Source organism: Dipodomys merriami, unplaced genomic scaffold (genome assembly GCF_024711535.1).
Source record: "Dipodomys merriami isolate MVZ:Mamm:240054 unplaced genomic scaffold, mDipMer1.0.p SCAF_116, whole genome shotgun sequence".
In the NCBI taxonomy this organism is placed as follows: Eukaryota; Metazoa; Chordata; class Mammalia; order Rodentia; family Heteromyidae; genus Dipodomys; species Dipodomys merriami.
Window position 1 is genome coordinate 2,191,574 of NW_027202449.1, and position 10,865 is coordinate 2,202,438.

Sequence of the window (10,865 nt, forward strand, 5' to 3'; positions counted from 1 at the left end):
TGATGCACTGAGTTTTGCTTATTTGATCATTAGCTAATGGACTTTTGGGTTGTTTCCATTTGGGGAAAGAAACGGCATTATGCTGCCACCGCCACTGCCATTGTGTAGATGTTGTTGTATCCTTTGCATTACCCAGAAGCGGAATTGATGGGACTGCATTTAACCACTTTGGAGAACTGCTGGGCAGCCGCCGCGGCGCTTCCCACGGCCCCCGGCCCCGTGCCAAGCTTTCATTTCCCCTCCTCTCATTCTCACCCACACGTGCTGCTCTTTTTGTTTTTATCGCCATGCAAGGGCAGGTTTTTGATTTGCAATTTTCTGGTGGTTAAAAAGGAAGGGATCTTTGTACGTCCTTACTTGAATGTCTTCCAGTTAGACCTTTCTCCATTTGCTGGGTTGGCCGCTTCTGTCATTGAATTGTCAGAGGTGTTTTTGTTTTTGTTTTTAAATATTGTACATACAAGCCTGTCATTATGAACAGGACTTACCAGCGCCTTCCCAGTTCTGTGGGTTTCCTTTCACTCTTCTGACGCTCCGAAGCACAAGACTTTTTAGTTCAGTGGAGTCCCCATATTCTTTTATTTGGCACCATACCTAGGAAAGCCTGCCCTGGTTCAAGGCATGACATTTTCCTGCTGTAGCAGGCGTGTGGCACAAAAGGAAGGAGCCGGCCTCATTTATCGATGGTGGCTGCTTAGGAACATGGATTTTAAAAATATTTCTTAAGGCCGTATTAGAAAAATCTGTGTATGTGTATAAATAGTTAAATGCTAATTTCTCCTGGGCTGTGGAGCAGGATGAGGATTCACAGGACAGACCCTCTGCTCGGACTCCGTGGAACTTTGCAAAATGCCTTCCGAGTCTTAGTTTAGGGCCTCTGTTCCCTTTCCAACACAATGCTGTAAAAAAAAAACCCAGTCTGTTAATTTTCCATCTCGTGTAGGATGCAGTGGACCCCCTACTGGGGATGGGCAGAAATGAACGTCTCATTCCAGGCTGATGGCCGTGGGGTCTGACCGCAGCATCCCCCCCTCCTCCCCCCTCCTCCCACTGTGCCCCTGCATGTGCACGTTGTAACCCACCCTCGGAAACTGAGGCTGGCATCCCAGGTCCATGTTTCTACTCAGTGCCCTTGCCCCAGGCTGTCCATGGTCCAGCGATGGTTCCCAGGGCCTGGGACTGCAGAGGAGGGAGGCCCTGCTGGAAGTGGGGAGAGGCACCCCAAGGGCTCAGCACTGGCATGTGCCAAGCTAAATTACCTCAGCCCCCAATCTAAATATGCTACTCTTTGCAAAATGTTGGGGGGGGGATTAGGCCAAAAAGACATCAGCAGACTGTCCATTTCAAAAGCTGAGGTCACCACCCCCCTGCCACGGAGCACGCTGAGTCAGAACAGAGCACAGACTGCAGAATGGAAAGCTTGGGCAGGCAGATCTGTGCAACAGGGGACAAATAGTACTTACTTGGCAGAACACAGCAGTTAATGTCACTCTGAGTAACGTGCTTACCCAGTGATTATGTGATTAATGAAGGCCATGGGTCTGGGATGTGAAGCTGAATGGAAATGATGGCGTCATTTCTGGCCTGGGCTCTAGTCACCACAGAAGCCCAGTGGCGCCTCAATCTCATTATTTCTGGGGTGAACAGTGTGTGAGAAGTGAGCTCATCAATAGGCTGGGAACTTTAAAAAGAAAACCCTCCATCCCTGGGCAGGTGTGACTGTGAGAAATGTTTATTCCAGAGGTGGCTTGATTTTTTTCTTTCAACAGCACTTAAAGGTAAATGGTGGAATTACTTTTCTCCGTACTTACCTGGCCTTTGCCTGGTAAGTGTCCTGCTTGAGTCAGGGCGCCTGTCCCTGCTTCTTCTGTGCTCCTGCAGTCTCTCTCCTCTTTAGAGGTGCTTGGCTGCCCCCCCCAGCTCTGGGAGGAATGTCCACAGCTCAGGTGTCCCCTCCCTGCAGGCAGAGGAGGGAACTAGCTTCCTCCTTCCCGTTTCCAACCTCCTTCTTCCTGGCTGTCAGGAGAGGGCAGAGCAAGGTCCACTACGCCAAGTCTCCACTCCTCCTGTAGGCCAGCTACTCAGGGCTCAAAAGGGTTGTGTGCTCCAAGGACCTAGAGATCCTGGCAGCCATCCTGGGTAGCAACTGAGGTGGGAGGCTGGGGTGAGGCACCAGGCTGGGCGAGCTCAGCCTCACGGGGTGGGGTGGGCACTTGAGCAATGGGGTGATGGGCTGACTCCTAGTTCGGAGTCGGTAGAAACTTGACTTTCTTTTGTTCCAGTAGCGGAGCTTGAGCTCAGGATCTGGGTGATATCCCTTGGCTTTTTCACTCAAGGCTGGTGCTCTACCACTGGTATGCTCCACTTCCAGCTTTTTGGTGATTTATTGGAGGTAAGAGTCTCACAGACTTTGCAGCCCAGGCTGGCCTTGAACCATGATCCTCTGATCTCAACTTCCTGAAGAGCTAGGATTTCAGGCGTGAGCCACCTGTGCGCAGCTCAGAAGCTCTACTTTCCGCAGCCTGTGGAGAGTGCTGGGCCTGGCCCTGGGGGAGGATGGTATTTTCTCTCTGTCCTTCACTCACCTTCCTCCCGTCCAGGCAGGCCCTCTGATCCACTGTCCCTCTGCAGCTTCAGGATCCCCAGGACACATCCCTATCGAGTGGCAAACTACACAGCACTGGGTGTGACTTAGGCCTCCACCTAGGACCATGGTGGTGCTTTGGAAGTAGTTGTAATGTGTAGAGGGGACAATGATGAGAACGAGGTGCCCACAGGTACACAGCACCGCTGGCTGGCAGGATGAGGGACGAGGCTGGGTCCTGCACTGTCTAGCTGAAGCCGCCAGCAGCGTGCACACAGCCAAGCCACACATGCCCAGCGGCGGCGGTGCTGGGGGGACCCAACCTCAGGGCTTCCACACAAGGACTGGCCTGGGCCTGGACCAGAGCTGTGCAGAGCCAGGCTCTCCACAGCCCCAGTGGGGGCTCTCCCGGCCAGGACAGCTGGGAACACGGACACGGAGGGAGGGGTGGGGATGGGCTCACCCCTCTCTAGAGGCCATGAGGCCTGGGACTTGCTGTCTGGCCCGGGAGGCCTGGGGGCCTGTGCATTGTTCCTGCAAGGGCTTAAGTCCCAGTGCGAGGCTTCCTACAGCATATACTAAACCAATGTCAGTGCTGCTCTCTGCTGCGATGCCCCCGATGGGCATGGGAGTGTGGGGCATCTCTGTCCATTGCAGAGGTCAGGTGACACTAAACATGGTCGCCCTGGGGCCCCGGAGCCAGCTTCCCAAGGCCCATCTACAATAGCTGTGGCCTGGAAGGCGGGGGCCGCCAGCCCTTCCCTCCCAAGCTGCACGGGTGAACTGGGCCTGGCCCTGGCCCTGCTGCTCCATAATCCTGGAGACCAGGGCTTGGGTGGGGCCCGGCACGCACAGGGTGCGTCACAAGGTCTCTGTCTCCCCCAAACCAGCAACACGCACAGAGGCCCGAACCACCAGAAGCAACTCTTTATTAAAGACGGTGTACAGCAGCCCCCTCCAACCCCCCCCTCCATCCCCCCCCCCCCCCGCCTCTGCGCATCCACAGCTCAGCAGGCCCTACCCCTGCAGGGGCCCAACTTGCTGGCCATCAGTTCAGCTCTTGAATTTGCCCACCAATGGCTTGGAGGGCCAAGAACCCAGGCCCTGCTGGTCCAGGAGGAGGGAGAGCTGCTGGCGAGCCTCCTGGTAGGGTCCCGCCTAGGGGGAGACAGAGCGGGGTGGGGAGAGAAGGGCAAAGGGAGGGTGAGCAAGGCTGGCACTAGGAGACAGAGGACTGGCGATGGGGCCGCAGGACGAGGCACGCGCTGACCTTGATGTCCTCGTAGGTCTGCAGGGCCAGGAGCTGCAGCTTCCCCAGAGCCTGGGCAGCCTGGCGGAAGGCCCTGAGGAAGGCGGCCTTACAGAGGCGCGAGGGGGGGCCCACAGCGGCACTGAGCGGAAGGAGAGGAGAGATGAGCAGCGGGGGAGGAGGAACCGCAGGCCTGCCCGCCATTCAGCCCTGAGGGATGGGCCTGCCTCCCCCCAACCGCAGGCCCTCCTCACTTGCTCTTCACACGCCCCGTGGCCACGTCCACCACTTCAATGTCAGGATCCCCCAGACTCCAGTTGAGGCTCAGGCCATGGCAGGTACTGGGGGTAGGGCTGGAGGGGGCCACTGGAGGCCCTGAAAACAGATGCAGGGTGGTGCGGACGTAGGGCGGGGGCAGGCACGAGGCCCCATCTAGGCTGGGGCGGGCATGGATGGCCCTGTTCAGAGTTGGAGGGTCGTGGCAGGGGTCAGCTGTGGAGCAAAAGGCACAGGCCGTGGTCAGAGTCATCTCCCTGCACCCCCACAAGGTCCCAGAGCCCCTTCGCCGTTCGGGCCTCTTACCCAGGACCAGGCTGGTGGCGTAGAGCGGTGGCAGAAAGTGGGCCAGCAGCGCGCCGCCCAGGCCCAGCACGGCCCAGCGCGCCAGCTTGTCGCTGGCTGACAGGCAGCCCACTCGGGTGTCCCGGAGCGCTGGGGCCACATAGGACACTGGCTTCAGCTGCCCACAGACGTGGACCTGCAGGCGGAAGGCTGGGATGTTCAGGACACTCCCCTCCGAGGACAGCGGGAGGCTGTGGGGGATCCAGAGTCAGCTGTGCTTTTCTGATCCTGGCCCCCTCAACAGCCAAACTGAGGGGTGCCCAGCCCGGGAGCCCCACATACTAGACATCGTGAGCTGCTCCCTTGGGGGTGTTGCTGACATACAGGTGCAGGAAGATCCCAGGCTTGAGAGCAAAGGGGGGCCCGGGCCCCGGCTGCGGGACCAGCACAGCCTGCTCCTTGCCCTGGGGGCCCCCCTGGGTGGCCAGCAGCAGCTGCCGGAAGAAGAACCTGGGAGCGGCAGGTAGAGAGGGGCTGGGGCCGTCACCCTGGCCAGCCGAGGCCCAGCCCGCCGCCCCCCGCCCCCCCCCGCCCCTCACCTCAGCAGCGCCCTACGGGCAATGATCAGACCGTGGCAGTCATGCAGCTGCCGACCTGAGAACTCCAGCCAGCTGGCACAGCTGCCACTGCCGGTGCCCAGCGCCACTAGCTCATAGATCTCCTTGGTGTGGCCCTTGGCACTGGGGATCTCTGCATAGGGAGGTGGAGAAGGCTTGGTGATGGGCGGGGGGGGGGGGAAGGGCAGAGGCAGGCAGGGACGGGGCCATCCTCACCCCTCTCCAGGATGACGGCCGCCACCGTCCCCTTGCAGGCCTGGTATGGAGAATTCTCATCCAGCAAGCGAGCCAAGCCAGCGCTCACCACAGCCGCACAGCGCTGCTCGTGGGTCAGGATGGTCTCTGCATGAGGGCCAGAGATCAGTGGCGGGTCCCACAGGCCAGGCCGCTCTCCCCAGCACTGGGACTTGGGCCAAGCATCTACCGACGCTCAGGGAAGTAAGTGGGCTTTCGCTGCCCCAGGGGACCCTCAGAGGCAGGGGGAGCTGGGTTCCCTGGGTGCTAGGCCTGCCCTCCTCCTCTCCTTTGGGATGCCAAGAAGGGGACAGTTTCCACCTTGGAGACCTGGGAAGCTGCTCTTCTAACAGTCCCTGTCCTTCAAAGAACGTTAGAGCAGGATCAGACGCTTCTCGGAGCTGCAACCTGTTCAACCTCCCACCCACCCTAGAGCCAGGTTGGCTTTAGGGCAGCAAGCCTCCCCCAAGGGAGGCCCCCATACCGGTGCTGTCCAGGTGGCTCTGGATGTAGCGGAGGGCCGAGAGCGCTGCTTGCTGTTTGGCCTCTGTCTTGCTGCTCGCGGTTCCTGCAGGGCAGACCACACCATCCAGTTCCACACACACAGAGAAGGGGAAGCCAGGACCTGGGGGTGTCAGGGGGGAAGAAGGTGTGAGGGAGGAGTCACTCAGGACACGGCGCTACACGAGGACTGCAGTTTGAAGCCAGCCCGGGTAGGAAAGTCTGTGAGGCTCCTATCTCCCATTAACCAGCAAAAAGCCAGAAGTGGACTGTGGCTCAAGTGGCAAAGTGCCTGGCTTCATCCAAAAACCTAGGCTCTACGTCTGAGCCCCAATAATTCAGAACTGATGTGCTAAAGGTCAGAAAGCTTGGGGGGAACCGTCCTTAGCTCAGCTTGTAGATGAACCGTGTCTCGGTCTCTCGAGATAGGGTTTTGCTCTGTAAACCAGGCCCACCTTGGGCTCATGATCCTTCTGCCTCATCCTCCCAAGAGCCTGCAGCCAACACACCCAACAGGTGTGACCCTGCCACAGGCAGATCCATGCCTGGAGACCCGAGGCGCAGCTGGTTCACGGCGTCCAAGCTGGAGGTCCCAGGCTGGGGGGCGGGGGTCAGCCCCTTGCGTCCCCCTCCGCCTGGTCACCTGGGGTTGGTGAGGTGTCCTCGTGTCCTGGGGTGGGGCTGGGGGGTCCCACCGCGGCCCAGGCCAGCTCTAGGCCCGGCCTCACCTGCCTCCTGGTCCTCGCGGAAGGCCAGGGCCACGCCCAGGCTGGCCGTGTACTGCTCCAGCAAGGCCACGGCCTGGCCGGGCGGCGGGTCTCGGGGCAGCGGGCCGGGCGGCGCGGGGGCCGGCGGGAGGTCCCGGGCGGGGCCTGCGGGCGGGACCTGCGGGCTGACCCCGGGGTCTTCCCCTGCGCGCGCCGCCCCGCGCGGCCCCCCGGCCCCCGCCGCGCCCCGGGCCGCGTCCCCCTCCGCGCAGGGAGCCGGCGGGGCCCCCCAGGCGTCGTGACCCGAGCCGGCCCCCGCCGGCCGCCAGGAGCCTGGCCCCGGGCTGATCTGCAGCGAGGCGGCCAGGCGGGGCTTCCTGCGGCCTCCGTCGTCCGCACCCGCCACCCCCACGCCGGGCTGCGCCGCCATGGCCAGGAGCGATCTGGAGCGGCGCATGCGCGGCTCTGTGCGGCCCGCGTGGGGAGCAGGTGGTCGACGGCAGGTTGTGAGCTCCGCCTCCCTCGCCTGCGGCCGACCAATGGGAACCCTCGGGGCTGCAGTGCAATTAACCAATCGGAAGGCCAGGCTCTCCGGGGCCATGCGGATGCTGATCCCCCCGGCCCACGCGCCTGTCCCGGGGCGAGGCCGTGCCCTGGGCCGGGCCGGGCCGGGCCGGGCTCCTTCCATCAGCCTGGTCTCCAACCTCGGGTGGTCCTGAAGGTTGGAGAACCCGTGAAGAAGGGCAGAGGGCTTTTGAACTTGGCTTTACGCTGTGTAGCTACCACCCAGGAGGCCTCCAAAGCACAGCTGGGGCCTGGGGCCTGGGACACCAGGCAGCTGTGTTTGCCCAGAGGACCACAAAGCTATTAGCATCCATGTTTCAGACTTCCCTGGAGGCCTGGCCGAAGCCAAACAGAAGTGCTCACCAGCCCAAAACCTTAGTACCCTGGCTTTCCCAGGAGGAGCAGTTCTGAATTGGTTCACAAAAATACCCGAAGATGCCAGATCTTCAAGGTGAGAGGCTAGAGGTGAAGGGCCAGGAGTGGGGGGAGGGACAGGAAGGATAAGATGGAGCCAGGGATGCACACAATTTGCTGGGAGAGGACTTGTAAATGAAATCTTACAGTACATCCAGGTAGTGAGCAAGCAGGCCCAGCTGCTTCTTTCTGGGTCTCATTCATAGTGGCGGTTGCTTTGTGCTCTAGGGCCTGACAGGGCTCATGGGGACATGACCGCGGGACATGGCAGTGTAACTCCTGGGACACAGGAACCGTTGATGTACCAGGAACTTGGATCTTCCAAAGAATTGGTGTGGTGGCTCGTGTAGATGAGCCCTCACGGTTCAGTGGCCCAAATCAGAATGGGCCACTCCCCATTGTTTTTTATTTTTATTTTTTGTCGGTTGTGGGGCCTGAACTCTGGGCCTAGGCATTGTCCCTCAGCTCTTCAGCTCAAGGCTAGTGCTCTACACCACTTCCAGCCTTTCCTGCTTATGTGCTGCTAAGGAATCGAACTCAGGGCCTCATGCATGCAAGGCAAGCACTCTACCACTGAGCCACCTTCCCAGCCCCTACGACTCCCCATTTTGTGGCTGGTCTGGGATGGAACAGTATCACCCTCCTAAAGAGATGAGATAATGCAACAGGTGTTCCGACTGGTCAAATTCACAGAGAGACAAAAGCAGAGTCACCGGACCCAGATCCCTCCCAAATGCCCACTGACACCACAGCATGTGGACAAGTGGTAATTCCACCGCACGATGCCACATTCCTCGTTAACTTGAACCATGCAGCGCTGGTTGTAGGGAATTTTGAAGCTGAGCTGTGAGGCATGGAAAAGGTTTGAGAGGTTGGAGAGCCTCCTCGACAGTAGCCGACCACTGAGACCTGGCGTTGGGAAGGTTGAAACAGACAGTTCTGGAGAGGGTGAAGAGGCTAGAACGCCGCCCCCCTCATTCATGCTGGAAGGCCTGAGAGCTGGACCTTGAAAGACAGATGAAGGAGAATCCATGTTTGAATTATGCCAGGTGGCAGTTTTTACTCTCAAAACAACAAGGGAGGGCTGGGAAGGTGGCTCAGTGGTAGAGCGCTTGCCTCGCATGCCTGAGGCCCTGGGTTCGATTCCTCAGCACCACATAAGCAAAAAGAAAAAAAAATGAGTACATTTAGCCGGGCGCTGGTGGCTCATGCCTGTAATCCTAGCTATTCAGGAGGCTGAGATCTGAGGATCGCGGTTCAAAGCCAGCCCGGGCAGGAGAGACCGTGAGACTCCTATCTCCAATAAACCACCAGAAAACCGGAAGTGGTGCTGTAGCTCAAGTGGTAGAGCGCTCGCCTTGAGCTGAAGAGCTGAGGGACAGCGCCCAGGCCCAGAGTTCAAGTCCCATGACCAACAAAAAACAACAACAACAACAAGGGAGCCAGTTGTTCTTTACACCAACTCTGTTTCATGTCAATGACTGTAATAACAAATAATGTACCTATGGCAACCTTTATTTGTTGTTAGACCAAATAAATAAGCTTATCTCTAGGAACTCAGGATTCAGGAATCGGTGCGCCATGGGCACCCTGATCCCTGCTGCCTCTGTTCTGGGTTTTTCTCATTTCTTTGGCTTTGGTATCCTGTAGAGCTGCCGCAAGTGGTAGTTAGCAGTAGCTGGTGGATCACAAGTGGCACAACTCATCTAGAGCAATGAGTCACCATGATGGTTATTCTAGAAGGAAGGCTATTGGCTGACAGTAGTATCAGGAAATTTCTTCTTTCCTTCTTTTGTGTATGTGTGTGCATGTGCTGGTCCTGGGGCTTGAATTCAGGACCTGGGTGCAGTCTCTTAGTTTTTTTTAAACTAAAGGCTAGCACTCAAACACTTGAGCCACAGCTCCTTAAGGACCTTCCTGCCCTGGTAGGCTTTGTGCCATAATCCTCAAATCTCAGGCCCCCCCCCCCACTGCCTTATGTGGATAAGGTAATCACAGGGGGGAAACAGAAGAGTCGGAATTGGAGAGTGGCTTCCTGAGGAACATTTAACGAGGATGGAAGGGGCCAGGAGCCAAGGAGTGCAGGCCGCTTCCAGATGCAGGAAAATGCCTATCGTGGATTCTTCTGGAGCTGCTGACCGGTGTCTGCTATGCCTTGATTTTATCCCAGTGAGAAGTGGGTTGGAATTGTGACCTCCACAACTGTAAGGTATTTCATTTTCTGAAGCCAGTAGGCTGTGACAACTTGTAGCAGAAATGGGCCACTGATTTAAACCGTCTTCCAGCTAGGTGTGGTGAAGAATCACTCCTTAGGCAGGTGATCAAGGGTTCAAGGCCAGCTTGAGCTACATAGAGAGTTTAAGACTGGCCTGGACCTTCATATAAGACCCTATCTCAAAATAAGTAAACAAATCATCTTCAATTGTTTTGGTTGCTTATATTCTGAAGTAATTTTGAGAGCTTAAGTTGCCTAAGTGTTAAAATCACTCGTCTAGTTACAAAAGGTGTCATTTCTGACTGCTGGTTTGTTATAATCACTTTTTAAATATATTATCATCAAAATTGTGGAGATGCTGCCGTAGCTCATCCCGTTTATGAAAAATGCACCCCAGATGACCTAATTGGCCAGGCCCATCCTCAGAGGCAAAACAGGCAGCTAAATCAGACACCATCTGACTTCAGTTTTCAATCTGGGTAGATGTGTTGGTATTTTCTCAGGAGAATTGTCTCATCTCATTTCCGTTTTCAGCGACTCAATATTACCAAGCAATACTCGGGATGCCCCAGGGACTGCTCCAGACAGAAAACGTCTTTGTCCTTGAAAAGGAACTTTTGAAGTCGGCTTCTGAGGTGGTCAGGGAAGACATCTGCAGTCTGGAGTGCCGAGTCTTAAGGAGACAAGCCAAAAGTGCTTCTCCTTACTTCCCTCCTCTCCCCTCTACCATTTAAGCCACTCCTCCAGGCCTGTCTTTCACTATTTTTGAGCTAGAGTCTTACTTCCCAAGTGAAGCTGGTGTAACAGGTGCATGCCATCCTAGCTCGTTTTCTTGTGGAGATGGAATTTCACAGACTTTTCTCTCCTGGGCTGGCGGGGAACTCAGACCCTCCCAGCCTTCCACGTCGTTTGTAACGACAGGTATGTGCCATGTGGCCAGCTCAGAGAAGGCTGAGGAGATGCTGGTGAGCTTTTCTTGCCTGGACCGGCCTCAAACAGAGATCCTCCTGTGTACCCGGCCTCCCAAGCTTTCCTCCTCTCACAAGAGTTTTTCATGGGAGTGTAGCTTCTCCGCAGAAAAGCATGCCTGTCCACCTTGACCACACCTGTGTGACCCTTCCTAGGGTGAGGAGACCATACTGACAGCCCGCGAAGACATCTCGCCATCAGCCCTGATCATTGGGCATAGCCTAAAACGTACAAAACCCCAGGGCAGCAG

The 10,865-nt window shown here is 57.2% G+C and overlaps 1 protein-coding gene across 1 annotated transcript; it reads right to left on the reverse strand.

Moving 5' to 3' along the window:
* Window positions 1-3,623: 3,623 nt before the first annotated feature.
* On the reverse strand, window positions 3,624-7,054 carry LOC138822816 (adenosine deaminase domain-containing protein 2-like). Its single transcript, XM_070015741.1, has 9 exons — window positions 6,475-7,054; window positions 5,730-5,870; window positions 5,228-5,353; window positions 4,994-5,144; window positions 4,737-4,904; window positions 4,416-4,645; window positions 4,088-4,325; window positions 3,855-3,975; window positions 3,624-3,742 (listed from the first exon to the last, which is right to left on the reverse strand). Exons 1-9 carry the CDS (start codon window positions 7,052-7,054, stop codon window positions 3,638-3,640), a joined length of 1,860 nt encoding a protein of 619 aa, XP_069871842.1. The 3' UTR covers window positions 3,624-3,637.
* Between the last annotated feature and the right edge of the window lie 3,811 nt (window positions 7,055-10,865).